The following is a 19416-nucleotide window of genomic DNA, read 5'->3' as shown; positions in this document are numbered from 1 at the left end:
TTAATGGGAATTATTATATTTGCAACAGAAACAACACTCAAAAACTTAATGTGCCCAAAATGTTGGTCAGTTTAGAATGAAATGGCAAAGGAAATAACAGGTAGGTTGAACTGGAATGGTATTGCTTCCAAGTAAAGGGAAGAAGGATTCAGGCAATTAGCCACACGCTAAAATGATAGAACACTTGGCACACATTTGAAAGTCAGAAGAAAAGTAATACAAATGAACGGACAATGGAATAAAATGCAACATTAGTTCACTTATGTGATATTAGTTTACTGAAGCCATAGCATACTTCCTTCAAAATCTTCTTTGGTATGCAAAAAATAATATACAGAAAGGAAATAAAGTAAAACTAAGATAATTCAAACTCAGTGAAGCAGACATACAGCAAATTCTAAAGAATTATTAGATAATCTGGGGACTACATAGATTAGAACAAAACTGTAATTTAATATGCAAATGTTTTAAAGGGAGGATGAAAGTTCTTAATATCAGGTTCATTTACATTAGTGCTGCAGGTATAGGTTCCTTCTAGATCCTGGTAATACTTTCAGCAATAAAGTTAGCACAAAATATATGAGAATTCTGACAGAGACTTTTGGTGACCAAATGGGCTCAATACGCAGAAAACCAGAATATTAAATGGGAATAATCAGATGATGTTAATTGATAGTCCAGCAAATTTAGATTCTAATTTACAACATAAAATCAAATGGTTTGTCTTTACTAATTAATAACATTTATTAAATACTAAGTATTTTTACTAAATAATAATTCTTAGAAGAAAGAGAAGTATTGGTCAAAGGAAGACAATTACAATCTGGCACGAGTCAATTATGAAAACAAACAAACAAAAATTTAAAATGTGTTTTCGTTGATACAAGGCAAAAGTTGGACTTCATTTGCTCTACTGGATGCTGGTCTGGTATATGCAAGAGAGATGCAGGTTGAGATGACTAAGATGACACAGACACATATCTCTATCTTGAAAGCAGGAATTCTAAATGCTTTGGCTTATTTGCCATTGCATGTAAAGAGTAAGAATATGATAACTGAAGGACTACAAGGTCCTTCTCAACGTAACAACAGCTATAAACTGGAATACGTGTAGCCTAGAAATTAAAAAAAAGAATGAGGCTCTGGAAGATGACAGTAATACAGTACTATGAGCAAAAAACTCTACTTATTTTTAATTCTATAAATCTTTGTACAAAAGCTCAAGGTGCAGAAGAGGAGACACAGACTTCACATCCCAAGAGTTTTTTTGCCAGAGCACTGTCTTCAGTTTGATCAGAATTTCTTAGGATGGGCCTAATCCTACAAATATGTATCAACAAACCTGTGTCCATTAAAGTATTCTCACTCTAAATACAGATTATCACTTATTTATTTCTCGGTGTGTTTCATATTGTATATAATATTCTCAAACTTAAATGAGGGCTTCTGAATAATAAAAGGGCGAATATATCAATGCTATCCTTCATTAGGTTAGAATTAAATATTGTGAATAATTCATTGGTTAGCATTAAATATGGTATTAAATGTCTCAACACTTGTGGTTATGATTGATAGCTAGATATTTATATTCATTCATCATTAAGAATTTCATTTGTACAACACCTCAGAATTTAGGGTAATCCAAATAACCTAAGAAAGAATAGAAAGCAGATGCTAAAACTGTGATTATGGGATATTGAGAATTTCTCAAGACTGTAGAAGAGACTTACACAAAACTATTATACTCCTGCACGAGGGATCTTTCCTTCCATTGCTATTAGATAGGCTCAGAGGGCAACACTATATAAACATTAAAAACTTCATGCTAACTTCTGAAGTTCATTAACACTCCAGTCATTCTGATGAAAACTGCATCATAAAGTCTCATGGAAGTAGAGGCTTTCCTTCAAATTTATATAAGCATATATCTTGAAAAATGTGTTTCTATTGTGTTAGTATTCTGCCTTCTCATGGAAAACTGTCAGATGAGAAAAAAATAAGACTTCAAAATGAGGGTGTCAAACTAATTTTCACCGGGGGCCACATCGCTCCTACATTCATACAGTCTTAAAATTACATTTGGCCCTTTGAAGGCAACTGTGAGGCTGATGTGGCCCCTGCTTCAAAACATCAAGTTTGCTTCTTGTTTCTTCCACACACGATATTTACCTCAGTTCTTGTTGTTATTGGTTCTTTGCTCATCTCTATTAATAAGTTTTTCATATTATTTTCATATTATTCACTTTCCAAGACACTAAGTATATGATTTTTTTTTTTTCCCCCTACATGTCATAGGGTGCAACGTCTTTCCCTAGGAGAGCAGAAAAAGACAGGAAAACCCTAGAGAAGTAACACAATCTCCATCTGTAAATAGCTCTTCTGCAAGCTGCAATCTCAGCTCTGGGACTGGGACTCAAGTGTACCATGATCTCTTTGTACTGGCTGAAAAGCAGAGCAACCACAAAAGCAATAACCCTGGAATCTATCCTGGCAGCCAAGCCAAAATACCGCAATAAAATAAAGGAGAAAGTTTAAAAAATAAATAATAAAAGAAATATCATCAACGAAAGTAGTAGCTAACAAAAGTTCCTGAGTGATTCTGTTGAAGCTTGAGGAGTCTGACATTTTAATGACTGATGTTTTATTTAAACAAAAATGATTAATGACAGACATAACCTTGAGGAAATAGAAAAACAGACGTTAGAGATTTCTTCAGAGAAATGCATTAGTAATATGTAATAATTCGCATAATCTAATGAAACACAAAATAAAGACTGGTGAAAAAAACTGCATTCAGCATTATATTAATCTTGGTATTAACTAAAAGTATTGACCAAATAAACATTTTGCAATACAATTAGAAAAAACAATATAGGAATATATATTATATATGTATAGGAATATATTTTTCAAAATGTAAATAATTTTTTTCTTATTCACAGTTACCTGGGCATTTTAGTTCATCTGTATAATCTCCACAGTCATTAGATCCATCACATATCCATTCTGGCAGTATACAAAGTGAAGTTGAATTACAGCTAATAAATCCTGAAGATTTTATTCCAAGTTTATAGAAGTAAGCACAGTTTGTATTATCTGCAAAGAGACAGCAAATTTCTATATCACAACTGTCCTGGTTTTGCTAAAAACAAGTTTCTCTTTTAGTGAATTTTGCCTGTCAGCTAAAGCCTTCATATTAACTGCATTTTCCTGGAGAACCAGACACATGTTTTGGTAAACCTAGCGATGGAATGCAAACTTATTGATAAGCATGGATGGACATCTCGCGAGAGGGGCGACGAGAAGCAAGTGAGCAAGAAACTGACCAACTGTGTATAACATTGCATTCACGTGAATACTTCATATAAAAGTGGGAGATCACGAGGATCTCGTTGGCTTTTCCCTTTTCCCTTCTGCTTATGGCCGACATTAGGAGAGGACCTTGCTATTTGTCCCTGCGAACTGAGGCCTAGTGACAGAATGAATCCAGCTCCGATTGGCTGCAGAGTCCAATCCAGGACTTCAGGTGCCGGCTCTGCAGTTGCTGAGACTTTCAAGATTGGTTTTGTATATATTGTATTATTTTCTCTATTCTTATTAGTAGCATTAGTAAAACACCTTTAATTTTTTCCAACTCTCTTCACTCTGTGCTTCTTTTCCTCCCAATCGCCTCTCCTTAGTGAAAAGGGGGAAGAGGGAGGGGGAAGTGTGGGGGGGAGAGGGGGTTAACAATACATCTGCCAGGGTTTTATTGTCACCCCGCAATCTTAACCCTCAACAACAACTAATAGAGATTGAAAGCCTTATAGTTTGGTTTCCAGGTTTACTCAAGTTTGCTCAGACCATGCAGCTGCTGGTATCCAACTAGAAATGACTATGAATTAACTGCTACGTAACAAGGAATAACCATGGAACAAATGCTACAAAACACAGACAAACACAAACTTACTACAATTCTTTTCATCTGAAGCATCTGCACAATCAATGATCTGGTTGCACTGCGCTGACTTTCCAATGCAAATCCCATCTGAACAACGGAATTCTGTTGAAGCACACGTTGCATCTGTAACATATGTTCATAAAAGATATAAACTGCGGTGCTAAACAGACTCTTGAGGTGCATATTATATGTATTGTGTTCAAACCTTCCACCTTTTAGGATGAGGCATTCAGACTGTACCTTGCATAGCCAAAACTTCAGTAGAAATATAAGGTCTAATAACCTTGAAAGCGTAAGTTTCTAATTTTTAAGTTTATTTTTGAGCCTAAAAGTCTGTCTCTCTAGATAGTTCAACTCAATTTGAGATAATCACCATGTGAGGAAGGAAGAAGCATTTTGAGGACTATCTATCAATCTCTCAGAATTCTTTCATGTAATGCCAGGTTGGTGTTTTTGCCTGTGTGCTTTTCTCCCTACTCATACTCAGCTAAATGATTAAAAACCGTGCAGTGCTTTCAAAAAAATTGCTTTTTAATACCACTACCCAGGTTTTAGCCATATATTCTGGAATAATTTCCACTCCAATCCTTCTGAAGGGTATCTAAGGATTTGTGTTGTCTGGTAGCTAGTCTGTAATAATTGGCAGATGCACAGATATAAATATTCATGTTTTAAGACAAAAAGAAAAACAATTCTGATATAAAAAGAAGAAAAATTCTGGCAAGTTTGCAAAGGACACAGATATCATTGTGCATCTGAGAAGCAAAGAAATAGAACACTAGCTACTTCAAAGAAGAATCAGCACAGCAGATGCAGAAAAGAAATCACCCATCTTTCAACGTTTTCACCTGTGGTAAAGTCACTCTCATTTATTACTTCACAGAAGCAGCAGCAGCAACTGTGTGTTCTGAGTTTTCTAGAGCCAAAACCCACTCTCCTTCTAGAGGACTGCAGGTGTAAACCAAAGTCGATCTTCATATCAGTCCCAACACGTGTTGTTTCAAACACACCGATGTGCTGCGCAGTTTGGAATTCTAACAAAATGCACTTGTAGTTCCAATAAATTTATATGCATTTTCTACCTACTTTTGTGTACATACTGAGTATTTACAGAGCAGTCCAGCACAGGGCAACAAAGATGCTGAAGGGAGTGGAGCATCTCCCTTATGAGGAAAGGCTGAGGGAGCTGGGGCTCTTTAGCTTGGAGAAGAAGAGACTGAGGGGTGACCTCATTAATGTTTACAGATACATAAAGGTTGAGTGTCAGGAGGATGGAGCCAGGCTCTTCTCGGTGACAACCAATGACAGGACAAGGGGCAATGGGTGCAAACTGGAACACAAGAGGTTCCACTTAAAGATGAGAAGAAACTTGTTCCCGGTGAGGGTGGCAGAGCCTGGCCCAGGCTGCCCAGGGAGGTTGTGGAGTCTCCTTCTGTGCAGACATTCAAAACCCGCCTGGACACCTTCCTGTGTAACCTCATCTGGGTGTTCCTGCTCCATGGGGGGATTGCACTGGATGAGCTTTCCAGGTCCCTTCCAATACCTGACATTCTGGGATTCTGTGAATATTCTGAAATCACCTTAAAAGTAACTGTCATTTACCTTTACAGTCAAATTCATCAGAGTTGTCACCACAGTCATTTGCACCATCACACACTTTGTTACTTGGAACACAGCGACGATTAGAGCACGGCGTGAAACCTTTCCGACAGCCTCTGTTTTCTGCAAAGTACAAACACATAACTTTATTTAGACACAATATGTAATAAAAATAGCCTTACATTCATACCAGAAAAACTTTTCAGAAAAACATTTTAAATTAAAATGCATTTGAAACTACTGGAAAAAATTCAGAAATTGTTCATTTATCGTCCAGCAAAAGAACATAGACTGATAAACAGATAAGGAATAATAAAGGAAAGTATAAGGAGGAAGAATGAAAGAATGATAAAAAAAGGAAAAAGGAAAGCCTGATTCCAAATTTTTATTATCTTGTGGTATAAAAAGCCCATCTGCTTTAAATGCATTTGTTTAGACACACTTTTGTCAGGCATGTGACAACGTTTGCATATAGCATCAGTAATTCTATCATAACAGAATGGAACATAAAAAAAATTGCCCTAAACCAAACTGGGAACAAATGGAGAGTAAAATACCAAAAATAAATATTAGTAGAAAAGTTTCTGGATTTATGAACACCGATACTGCAAGCGCTTTGCTCAAGTAGGTACACTATTGAAGAATATATGAATTTTACATACGTTGATATGTTTGAAAAATCAGGAATTATTTACTAGAGCCCTAACCATTGCAGAAATCATGCCACAGCAATAAATAAATGACCTAGTCCATGACAGAACCACAGTTCTTCCTCCTTTTTCCAATGTGTAGCAAAAAGTTCAGTATGGCTGGTTTAATTGAGGCAAAATGTAAGTTGTCACACTACAAATTAATATAATGTCCTTCATAAAATCATGAAGCAAATCGATGTAAAGACAAATTGGATGTTGCATTTCCATTTTTTCAGTATTGCAGAGTATAGAATAGTTTCAGCAGCTCAGTAAACCTCAGACTACTGACATACAAGACAACTTCTCCGGAATGATAAGAAAGAGTATTTTGAGATTCCTCACCAGATACAACTTTCTTATTTATTCCCAGGTGATTTTCTCTCTATTCTTTCAATCTACTCTCCTAACAAAGTAAGAAACTATGAAACTTTAATGTTTCTTCCATGAACTGTGAATGAAATGAATGACTGCAGTTAATAGTAGAGCCAAAGAGGTTTAATCCATATAACAATATAGCTCACTGGGTTTTTTGGTGGTGGTGTAATTTTTTTTTTTAATTACTTCTTATGTCTAAGCAAGATGCATACATAAATACAAATCCATATACAAAAACTTAGTAAGCAAACCTAAGAAGGCATTCACAGACATAGGACCTTTCCTTTTCAGCAATCTGAAGCTGTCACTTACAATTCAAGGGCGTTTTCCCCTGGTAACTAGAAGCGTTTTGTGTATTCCAGATACTTATTTCCTTGTCTGATGTGTTTTCGTCTTTTTCAGATTCAAACCTCCTTAGTTATCTACATGTAGATGATTTAATGGAATGTTTCTATTCATTTTACATGTCATGATCAAAGCAATTATCACAAAGAAGTGTGAAAGCTATTGGGGCACAAACTGAAGATGAAAGAAGAAAAAAGAATACGTAGTAGCAGTTGCTATACTCAGATGGTTGGTGTCGATTTTTTTTAAGATAAAAAAATGAGAAGAAAGCTATTCCATTTCTTTTTTATTCCAGTATCACCCTTGGCTACTATTCCAGTATCAGCCTTGGAGCTGGACTCATGGATCCTTATGGGTCTCTTCCAACTTGAGATATTCTGTGATTCTATGAAAATAGCAGAGATGAACTCCAGGAATTAAAGCAGATATTTTAATAAAAATATAGATGTGAAATGTATAAACACAATAGGTGGGTTTGAAACAACGTGGGATTGTTCATATGGGAAACAGAAGGAATACCAAGGCTGTGATATAGATAAACAGAACAAGGTAAAGGCCAAGAGTCACAGGCATACAGGTAACAGGGAGATTTCACTGAACATGCAGGATACAGGAATTCACTAAGGCAGCAGTGATTTATGAGAATTATTGCAACAGTTGTGTTTTAGACACTGCAGCAGGCCAGCTCAGTTGGACACAAAACACCTGAAAGTGATTCAGTTAGTGTTTACAAGAGGAAAAAAGATAAAAGAGAGAAAGACAGAATCCCTCGGGAAAATTATGAAAGTAAAGTGTAGACAGCCTGGCATCTAACTCGTTGCAAGATGAAAACTGACTGGTGTGAAGAATAATGGAATTATGAACTTAAACAGAAATTGGGTGGGAAGATTTCTTACACAGCTGTTTTTGTATTTTATAATACTTACATTTTAGTGTTTTCTATTCACAATCAGAGAAAATCCCATTAAATATGGAAAACTAAATAAAAACTTCTAAATTAAAGCTGAAAATACTTCATTTTTCATCTTCAAAAATTATCTAGCTGTGGTTTTCCTTATTTTTGTTTTAGAGAGAGAAATATGAAAACATTTGAAATTCTTTTTAAAAATATAATTCAGCTAATACATAAAGTTTGTGAGGAAAATAGGTTTAAATAATTCCATCTATATTGCCAGGGTTTTTTTTAACATACAAGTTGCCATTTTCTTTTGCATCTTGGCAAGCCGTTTGTATGAATAAGTAGAAAAGTCACAGAGCAACCAATATAAGCATTTATAACCAAAATAACAACATGAAGCTGAAATGTCTGGAAACACTTACCACAGTAGAAAAGTTTCTCATCAGACTTGTCCTTACAATGAGCGATGCCATCACAAGTCAGCTGATAATCAATGCATTCACCATTTCCACATTCAAATTCAGAATAAATGTTGCAAGTAGAATTTTTAGCTGAAAATAAACCATATTAACATGTAATTTTTAATAGTTTTGACTTTTAGTGAAAATGGTAAAAATGCTGGTTGTATTTAAAACATCTCCTACACCGTTTTTGAAAACCTAAGTACAAAAAAACCACACACCAATATCAGAATCTATAGATTGGTGACCTAGTGAACTGGCTCCAGTGATCTTGTAGTGTCAAGCTGAGTGAGATCTGCTCACTGATCCAACTAAAACTAGGTCTAAAACTCCAAAAAATCCCAATTGCAGTCAAGCAAGTTAGTTAAGCCATCATTCAGCCACACAGCTGCTATTGCTGTTAAAAGGCATTTGGCGGGAGGGAGAATAAGACTGTCCTTAGCAGAAGTATGCTCCTTGGTCCTCTTCAACTGATCACTAAACAACAGTACTTTTTCCTGTTATGAAAAATACTGATATGAAATTACTATTGACTCAGATGTCCCAGGAAAGTCTAATATCATTCTAGCATGAAAACAGCAGTAGCACGACCAAAATAAGTTCTGTTAGCAGAGAAGCAGGTTTGCAAAATAAGCAGTACAGGTGTATCAGTGAAGGACTATATGCCTTCATATCCCACACCAACACAGCCCTGCCGATACAGCCCAGCGGTTTAAAAGTGACTCTATCAGTAGGAGAGAAGCCACTTGTTAGGCTGTTCAGGAGCAACGGAGTGCTGCAGAAGAGCCTGAAGTGGGCAAACTGTCTAAGCTTCTAGCAGGATGGTAAATCTTGCTAAATCATATCCAAAACTTAAATACAATTTTTCTTGAATAGTATAGTGACTCTACTCTTACGATCAAAAAATTTGATTTAGAGAAGGCAGGTGGGTCAAAGCTATGAAACCAAACAGCAGAACAGGCATAGCTGGAAGACAGATATGGAAGTGGAGAACTTCATCTGAGAGTTGGGATTTCTGCCCCACACGGGTAAAGGTCCAATAAGCCATTGGAATTTGGAAGGGCTCTCTAGCTGTGACAGAAGAGCCACAAGACACATTAACAAAGACATAAGGAACCACACGCTTCCTCCCCAGCTTTCCTTCCATTCCAAATCCAGCCAACTACACTTGTTGAGGGGAGGAGCACAAAGTCCCATTCCACACTATGCATGTGGGTCATCTCTGGGGAAACAGCCCAAAACTCTTGAGTTAATTCTCTCCTGCTAAGATGCAGCATTAGCAAAGCGACCAAGATTTACTGAAATTATTAGAAAAGCTGGAGAAGTGCAGGGTATATTTATATATCACATCTTTCCAAAATACCAGCACATATTCACATGTTCGTAAATGTCAATTCTGCACAGGGACACTGTGATCTAAAGAAGCTGCAATGGGTGATCATACATTCTGAACCACTTTTGAACTATGAAGAAATAGTTCTCTTTTTTTTTATCGTGTCCTGTGACATGACAACTTATCATAATGTAATACAGAATATTCTCCAACAAAACCAGTCTCCAAGGAGTCTACCAACTTAAAGTGATACATGCCCCAGTTACTAAAACACCAGTTTTACATGATTAAACACAAAAGCAGGTTACTGTTACAATTGTTTTGTATGTCTAAGGACATGAAATGAAAATATTTGTACTCAACAAACTGCAAATACAACATGCTCAGTTGAACACAACTATCCAAGCTGGAATTTAAGAAGAATATAAGTATTAATGCTTTTTAATCCCCCAAAAGCCATATAAGACATAAAATAATTAAAAGCCTGGTATGTGCTGAATCGCCAGATCAATTTTTACAGTATATAGAAGCAATAAAATTAATGGCTTGAGCCAACTGTCTTTGCTTATGATAGCCAACTGCATCGCACCATAGAAAAGCACTGTCTCAGCTAGTATTACTTACTCACACATCTGTTATCATCTATCAGCATTCTGTCCCCTCGACATGAACAGTTCACTCGTCCGTCAGGAGTCAGAAGGCATAAATCATGACAACCTCCATTCATTTGTGCACAAGGAGATAACTCGCCTGAAAAACAAATGATAAAAGATGAACTCTGCTTTATTAAATTTGCTTCAATGGCCGATGTCTTTGAGAGAGCAAAGATCACAGTATCTCGGATTCATGGGCAATTGATTCAAGTTTTATCAGTCAGATGAAAATGTCAGCATGCCTCAGATGTTAGCACACTGAAGATAAACAAATGGAGTTACCTTGAATATAATAATTTTTAAATCCCACAACACTCTAAACTGCTGATACTTTACAGGAAATGATTTAACTCCCATCAAATATGCACCAAGTCCATAGCAGAAAATGATAATTCATTTATTTACTCATGGAAGAGGTTATATCCCATCTTTTGTTAAGAGTTCCTACAATAAAAATACTTTATGAAACACCATAAAATGTTTTAACTTATGTAAAAGCAAGTAAAACTCTTGAAATGAATTATACTGGAGTTAACAAAATAGTGTATCTTTCTTTGTAACTTACAACTGTTCGTATCATTGGCAACAGCAATAATGCCCATTGGCTGATGTGGGATATCAGAACGAAGAACTTTGGTATCTCCTCCTGTGTATTTACTGGAACGCAGAATAGCTCTCCTCACTCCATCCGACCAGAAGATATAATCATCATATACAGCTAGGCTGAGAAATGTACCTGGTCCAGATTTAACAATTACCTAAAATACATAAGTACAGAAGAGCAGCATGAGAAGGAATGTTGCTGCTGAATAAGAAGTTTAAAAGTATAACAGAAACTGTGACTCGCAACACGTCATAGTTTGAGACAAAACACTTAATTCTGCTATACTTAAACCATCTGAAAAAAATGAGATAACAGCATTTAAATTGGGTAAAAGGATGCTAGATGGCTCCAAGTTTCAAAAATCCGTAAGTAAAAAATCAGGGTTTATCTAAATGTGCTTGTGAAAATACTGACTCAACACAGTACCTTCCTAATAGCCTGAACAGAAAAGAGAACAAGAGGTACTGACTGTAGCATGGCTGAAAGTCTAAAAATTCTGTCTTTGTGAGTCAAAGTAAGAAGCATGTTTCTGAACTAAAGACCATATAAAGACCCTGTCTTGACCTATTTTATCATGTCTAAACTGATACAAAAATTTTAACAATATATGTACAAATTTTAAAAAATCAAGGAAATCTGAAGAAGATATCCCTACCATCCCCTCTGCCTGAACCAGTAGAAGTCAGACTTGTTTTAACACTGAATGATACCAACATTCAGTTATGGCATGTGCTCTAAGTTCGGAATAATAGATGAAAAAGTTTCTTTGTTCTGCTCGTCATTGATGTGGTTGCTTTAATAAAAAACAAAAATGCATTTCTTTTTTCATAAACAAATCTATCAACCTTGATCTGGAGTATTCAAATTTTACCCTTCCAACAATGTGGTGTTATTAAGAGAAAAATCTTATGACAACTAGAAAAAACAATTGGGGGCAGGGGAAGAGGTTAAAGACAGAAGAAGAAATAAATTGGGTCCTTGAGGACACTTGTGAGTTTACCAATTCCCCATTGCTGTTTCTACAAAATAAATGACAATAATTTCTAGTCTAGTTTTAAGTTGTGTTTTGTGGAAGAACAATGACAATTACTGCTAATTACCCTACTAAAAATAATAATGCTTTTTTATGTTGATATTAAATGTCACAATTATCCTGAATAAACACTGTTTTTCCATCACTGTCATATCATTAATGCATGAATTTGCTTTTCGTTTACTGTATCTTTCAAAAATACCTTCAGAATAACTTGGATTGCAACCACATAGCAAAAGATACCAAGGACATACAAGAATACCACGGTTACAGAGAACAGTAAGTTCCTATTTCCAGAGAACTGTCCAAGTGAGATGCAACAAAATCAGAAGTGCTTCCTCGTCAGGAATTCATTTTTATTCCTCCATTAAGATATTGAAAATCAAACTGCAATGCTAAATCTGCAGTAGCAGCTGGAAAGCTGCTACTAAGACTTGCAGTTCAGCTGAATAATGTATTAAGCAACTTCTTAACAGGCCTGTACTTTTCAGTGCCACTCAAACGGAAAGCATATTTCTCTGTAAATTATGAGTATATTAAACAGGTTCTTTGCAACTACATGTCTATTAATTGCACAATACTTATTTTCGACATCATAAATGATGATGACCAACTTCAGCTAATGTTACATTTATGTCCGTCTCCTAGAATTTCGTGGGATCCTGAGAATTTATAAATAATCTTGTTCTCCACAGCCTTGGAGATAACTTTTATCTTTTCATTAATTCCTTCTTTCAATTCACAGAATCACAGAATGTCAGGGATTGGAATGGTCCTCAAAAGCTCATCCAGTCCAATCCCCCACTGGAGCAGGAACACCCAGATGCGGTTACACAGGAAGGTGTCCAGGTGGGTATTGAATGTCTGCAGAGTAGGAGACTTCACAACACCCCTGGGCAGCCTGTTCCGGTGTTCTGATACCCTCACCATGAAGAAGTTTCTTCTCAAATTTAAGTGGAACCTCTTGTGTTCCAGTTTGAACCCACTACCCCTTGTCCTATCACTGGTTGTCACCAAGAGGAGCCTGGCTCCATCCTCCTGACACTCACCCTTTACATATTTGTAAACATTAATAAAGTCACCCCTCAGTCTCCTCCAAGCTCAAGAGCCCCAGCTCCCTCACCCTTTCCTCATAAGGGAGATGCTTCACTCCATCATCTTCATGGCTGCGCTGGACTCTCTCCAGCAGTTCCCTGTCCTTCTGGAACTGAGGGGCCACAACTGGACACAATATTCCAGGTGCGGTCTCACCAGGGCAGAGTAGAGGGGCAGGAGAACCTCTCTGCACCTAATAACCAACCCGCTTCTAACCCACCCCAGGTACCATTGACCTTCCTGGCCACAAGGGCACAGTGCTGGCTCATGGTCATCCTGCTGTCCACCAGGACCCCCAGGTCCCTTTCCCCTACGCTGCTCTCTAATAGGTCATTCCTCAACTTATACTGGAACCTGGGGTTGTTTCTACCCAGATACAAGACTCTACACTTGCCCTTGTTATATTTCATTAAATTTTTCCCCGCCAACTTGAGATGGCACCAAGAATAAGTTCCATCCAGGCAACCAAGGCTGGACACCAAAATAACTCAGCAAACAGTCCCGAACCACATGTTGTATCAGTGTCAGTTACCTGCCCAGCTCACACAAATGTGAGGATGTTTTCATTGATTTGGGAACTCCTAAAAAGAAAGCCACTCAATGTCAATGGAGTGAACTCCTTAGAAAATACAATGATTATGCAGAGGGATATTTCTGGTTCTGGTCTTTTCCAGGCGAATGTTCACAGGAAACAGCGATTCTTTTTGATCAGACTTCCAAGAAGAAAACAAACAAACAAAACCCCACAACAAAAACCAGAACGCTCCCGCTACAACTAACATATTTGTATTGCTGAACAGAGAAAATTAAAAAATCCACCACAACTTCCCTTTTAGTACCATTAATTTTCAAGATTATCCACACTATTCTATCTGCTTTTTAAACACAGAAAGAACGAATTGATTAAAAGCCTCGAACCTAAAATTAAACTATTGTCACAGTTAATATCATAATAGGGGGAACAGAAGAGGCAAAGCATGATTAAATTAAATGTCTATGTAGTAAACTGTGTGTGTTGTGCTAACAATATCAATTTTTACTAGCATTTCTTGTTTCTCTACTACTACTTCTTCTAGTCTTATTTAACAACATCACAGGGAAGCAGTAGAAACTGATGAAATAATATCTGTATGGAGAGTAGGCTCAATTTTATTTTATTTCTAAACAACCATCCAAGCTTATTAAAACATCTGCCTTCTAGCTGCCATTATTTTCCTTTGGGTCAGTTTTCACATCTGATTATTTATTAGTATTAATATATAGAGAGTACAGCAATTTGGTTCTTTAACTCAGAATTGCATTCAGGACCTGCATCTTTTTGTAACCACTCACGTTCAGGCCTTAGTGAGAATCTTTTCTAAAACTTACTAGTACATTCTGACTTTAATGGGGTTAGACACGCAACATTTCTAATTGCTAATATCTTGCATGATTTATCTCTCTTCTGGTTACCATGGCCAATCTCACTTCTATCCTGCCATAGTGAGTTATTCAGCCACTTCTCAAGGTAAAATGATGTCATCATTAATATTATCCAAGAATAGACCAAAAATCAGTCTGCCGTCCTCAGTCATACTTGTACTACAAATAAAATAATGATATGTCTGAAAAGTAATTTTAGATGTCAATCATATATGTGATCATATATGCGCAGCCAAACCTTTTAACTTCCACTTCTGCATTTACTAGACTGAAGAAGAGATCTGATAAAATGATAACACAAGCTGAACACCAACTCCTGAACTTGTTTGATTGCTTAAATACAGAATTCCAACAGAATCAAGTCATGTATTCTAGAAATTGAAAGCTATAGCTACTGGAAAGTTGCAATTACACAAATAATATAATTACTGGAGACACCCCTAAACATATACTCATTTTAACCTGTAGGCTCACAAAACTGTAACTGACACCAAAACATTCCAGCCTTGATGTTAGAAAATCACTGGACTTCTGTTTACAGGAAATTAACTATATTTCTGGCTTCTTCACAAGTAAAATGTTACAGAACACTCAACACTGAAGGAGAAAAGGGGAAAAAAAAATTAAATAGCTCACCATTTACTGGAAAAATAAATCCAAAACATAAAATCAACTTCATTTGATGACGACCCAGACTCTGTGTTCATGAGCAAAATATCGTAACAAAAGCACTCAGCAGCTAGAACCAGCTGTACCCAAAATATTAAGGGCAGGAGGAAAAATGGATGAAAAAGGGGGATAGATTGTGAATTAACAATTGCCTATTAAAAAAAACAAAAAATAAAAACCAACAGGAAGATATTACAGAGCAGAACAAAGACTATATCTTAACAAAAGTAACAAAAACTTTATTCCAAACTGAAAAGAGTACTCCAACAACTAAATGCTAGTATTAAAATACCAGCTTAACACAAAATCAATAAACTCTTACAATCCACTTAAGCGAGTCAATTCAATATTGCTAAATTATTTTCTACCCATTCATTGTACTACATTATTGTAGTGAGTAGAACAAAGGAAGAAGCTGCTACCTGGAATAAAATACATTATATTACATTAGCAATTCATTTTCTACTATATAATTTCTACTTTTGTTGAAAACAAGGGAGCATAGACAGTGAGGAAAAGGGTAATCTATTTAAACTGTTTTTGAGAGGTGTTTGATGGACATTGCTGAAACACCCTAAAGAATCTCCAATCACCAAATCATTGGAATGATTATTACTTGTTTTATTCTAATGTTACAGAAACCAGAGAGACTTCCTTTTTTTAGTATGACAATCTCCATCTAACTAATGCAAGAAAAAAAGTGCCTTAAGAACCCCAGAAACACACACAATTCTGTTTCAAAGCTCACAGCAGGTGAGAACTCACATCAGTATTTTTGACAACAGAGTTAGTTGATTCTCCCTCTACAGGTATTGGTGTAGGACAACTAAGAGCAGTACAGCCTTGTATACGTAACATGCTCAAGGTCCCAAAAAGCCTTCAGAAGAACACGCTGGGCTCAGCTTATTGTTTTCAGGAACTTTTTTCTTTAATATATTGGGGAAGAGAGTTTATGTGACAAAGCCAAAGCAAGAGACAATATACTAAGAAAGCTAGAAAGTTCAATGTTCAATGGCTGAGAAAATTGAGTAACCAGTTTGTTCTGGTGATGCAAAGTGAAAGCCAGGGGTTTGATAAAATGGTAGGATTTGGTCACGGTTTCTGAAAGGAAGACTTCATGAAATACGAGAAATGTAGAGCTAAACATGCAACAAAATTGTGAGCACAAATCAACTACCACCAGTATATTCCAAGTAAAAGGTCTACTTGAGCTGAAACTAATAGATTGTTGAAGGACCAAAATGTATTATAATAAAAGAGTAATGGACCGTGGTTGAATATATCTGAAAATGAAGAGATAAAAAATAAATAAAAAATATTTATAGAGTAAAACTCAAGCATTACACAAAAGAAATTCCAGTGCATTCAGTAAAGTTTGGCAGTGGAAGGACAATCATAACCGTCCTTCATAAAGCTGAACATATCTCTACCTCTTCTACTGAAGTTACTTCTACTTAATTTTTTTCAAGCTGATAGAGATCCTTTAGGACAGTGATGTTTCAAGCTCAATACCAAAGCAAATAGATTTTGTGGCGAGGGTCTGCATCTCCAGAAGGTCATCCAGAAACTGGAATGTGTTGAGTAAACAGAGCATTACTTGTAGTACAGAAGCATTTTTAAATCTAATATACAACTAAAATTAAGAGAAACTTAAGCAACTAGTGACCTTTCTGTAACATTTCCATTTTAAAGATGCTAACAAATGCAAACAAATAGATTTACAACGAATATGTTTGGGAGATTTGTTTTACTTACATATCTTTGTGATCCATCATATTCACACCTCTCAATCTTTCCCAAGCTTCCATCTGAAAAGTAAAGTTTCTCTGCCCTGTGATCAATGGTAAGTCCATTTGGTGTCAGAATATCTGTACTAATGATAACCTGTGCATTTTTGCCTGAGAGGGTAGATCTCATGATACTTGGGAGCTGCTCATTCCAGTTAGTCCAAAACATTAAGCTGTATTAAAATCAAAATAACAAATAAAACCATAAGATACATTTTATAATTTAATTCTCTATGAAATGAGCAACAGAAAAACCATACACTTTCATAGACAATTATGAATGGTATCTATAAACAATTGTGATAAGGTGAATAAGGAAACATGATTGCCAATATCCTATAAATTATAGTAGTTTCCTAGTTCACTAACTTGTTTACGAGTACAGATTTTTTTTTCTCTTCATCGGTCTATTCAATTCTGATCACATCTCTATGCTAATATACCACTACAGATACATATAAGCTGTTTAACAATATAAACTTAATTCTGCTAACGTGAAATTAATCTGCATCTTTTTCCATATTAAAACTGTCATATAGACTGAAGGACTGGTACGCGGAAAGTTGATAATGGGCAATCAAGTGACCTTAATCTGCTCTGCAAGACACACAATCAGCCCTTGCTCCTGTTAAAACAGTGTTGGACAAAATGTTACGGAAAGACATGTGGATGTAATTTATACGCTAATTAGAACCTGTGCATCTTCTCATTGCAATCTCCATTGATATTTAGTTGGTTTATTTATGATACCTAAATAAATTGTATCTTACAACACAGCATAAACTCTTACTTTGCATGAACACTACTTGAAGTCACACATGGAAATAACCTCCTTAACTACCCCATGCAACACTGTACTTTCAGCTATCACAAATTAAAAATAGAACATAATAAAGCAGAAACATAGCCGAGCCTCCCCAAAGGGGAGCCAGTTACAAGAAACAGAAAAAACAGTTTGCCTTTCTTCCAGAATTAACAAGGAAGATGAAAGCAACTCAGGATTTTTAAGACACTTATTAGCAAAAGGGTGAAGTACAAATATAAAGCCTCCTATTATCTTACTAGGAAACAAAGTCTTCCTGAAAGTGGCAGGAAGGGAACTAAGTTAGACCTCTTTCCAGGATGTTGTCCACAAGCACTGTAAATGTACATCTCTTGTGATATGATGTTATACAACACTGATTTCAAAATATACACATGGGCCTATCAATGTGCCACACAAGAAACTCAGATTCCTTTTGGTAAATGCTTATGTTTTTTTCTTATTTAAGCAATGAAAGTAACATCTTACAAAATAAATCAGTAAAATGATCACTCTTGATAATTTGCATTTAGTTTACTTTCCTTAAAACCAGCTTGAATTTTTTAATATTCCAAGAAAATGTAACATTTGCTCTGAAACATAAAAACAGAGAAAACGTTGCATCTTAACTTTGCAGTTGCTTTAACAAAAAATAATAGGAATATCTGTCTCCTAAACTCAAAAATCTACTTAACCTTCATAGGGTTCAGCAGTATTAGCTGACTATGAAGCAGAGAAGCATTGCTGTGTCCTTGACATTAGGCAAAAATTGAAACCTGGTAAGAAAGATATAATACATACTTTTGACATTCGTCTAGAGCTAATACGTGCGGATGATCATCTTCAGACATTGTAATCACTGCTTCCCGGTTGAAAGCTCCTCGACGTCTTTGATCAACAGTGTGTCTTGTGATGGAGGATGTGGTTGAACTGGTCCAATAGAGAGTGTCCCAAGCCCTGTGATATGCAAGTCCCTCCACTGACCCAACATCTGCAAAAACAGTTACAGACAGAGCAAATAAAACTCCTTCTAACAAGATATTTTTCTTTTTCCTTGAAGATGATCCTGTAGAATCACAGAGTTCAACTATTTCAGCCTATTGACTGTCAATTCTTTCATCGTTTCACCTGTTTATTTTTTTTATTGGAGTCAAAGTATTTTTACTTTACTAATAAATTTAAATAAAGAAACATAGAGTGCAAAATCACTATTAATATCCCTGTAATATATTTCTCAATTCTAACACTCATTAAATTAATATTAGTACAGTGTCCCCAGATAGTACATTAGAAATAATAAGCATTTATTCAAGACAGTATTAATTTAGTCACAACTTCAAACATCATTTAAGCCACATCTTGTCCATTAATTACTTGTATTATTTAGCATTATCTTTCTATGTATTTTCTAACACAGATACACATTACATTAATAGGGATCAAAGTGTCCTGTTGTTATTAACTGTAGAAGCTGTTTTGAACCACCTGAAAAATACTGAAAAAAGACCAACTCTGAAAGTCTGAGCAGCAATACATCATTTCAATAAGACACACTAACACATTCATTCTACATAAAAAAACCTGTGAGCTAGAAACAAAAGCAAATATTAATAAGCAGGTAAAGCATATATTTAATGTCCAGAAAAGATAAATTGTATCTGGTTCCAATATATAAAAGTGACAGGCTGTGAGAAATAGGAATAATTAT

At 35.8% G+C, this 19416-nt stretch overlaps 1 protein-coding gene across 9 annotated transcripts in view; it reads right to left on the bottom strand.

Annotated features, from left to right (window-relative positions):
- Window positions 1-19416, bottom strand: part of LRP1B (LDL receptor related protein 1B) — a 687728-nt gene that overhangs the window by 134616 nt on the left and 533696 nt on the right. For all 9 annotated transcript variants that reach the window (XM_065070319.1, XM_065070313.1, XM_065070311.1 and 6 more), the window contains 8 exons: window positions 18510-18699; window positions 16875-17079; window positions 10862-11054; window positions 10268-10393; window positions 8272-8400; window positions 5543-5662; window positions 3950-4063; window positions 2947-3096 (listed from right to left, as the gene is read on the bottom strand). In XM_065070319.1, the coding sequence (XP_064926391.1) occupies window positions 2947-3096; window positions 3950-4063; window positions 5543-5662; window positions 8272-8400; window positions 10268-10393; window positions 10862-11054; window positions 16875-17079; window positions 18510-18699 (1227 nt within the window). The remainder of the gene's footprint in view (window positions 1-2946; window positions 3097-3949; window positions 4064-5542; window positions 5663-8271; window positions 8401-10267; window positions 10394-10861; window positions 11055-16874; window positions 17080-18509; window positions 18700-19416) is intronic.

Source organism: Columba livia, chromosome 7 (genome assembly GCF_036013475.1).
Source record: "Columba livia isolate bColLiv1 breed racing homer chromosome 7, bColLiv1.pat.W.v2, whole genome shotgun sequence".
NCBI lineage: Eukaryota > Metazoa > Chordata > Aves > Columbiformes > Columbidae > Columba > Columba livia.
Note: the sequence above shows the minus strand (reverse complement) of the source record. Positions and strands in the feature narration are given on the sequence as shown.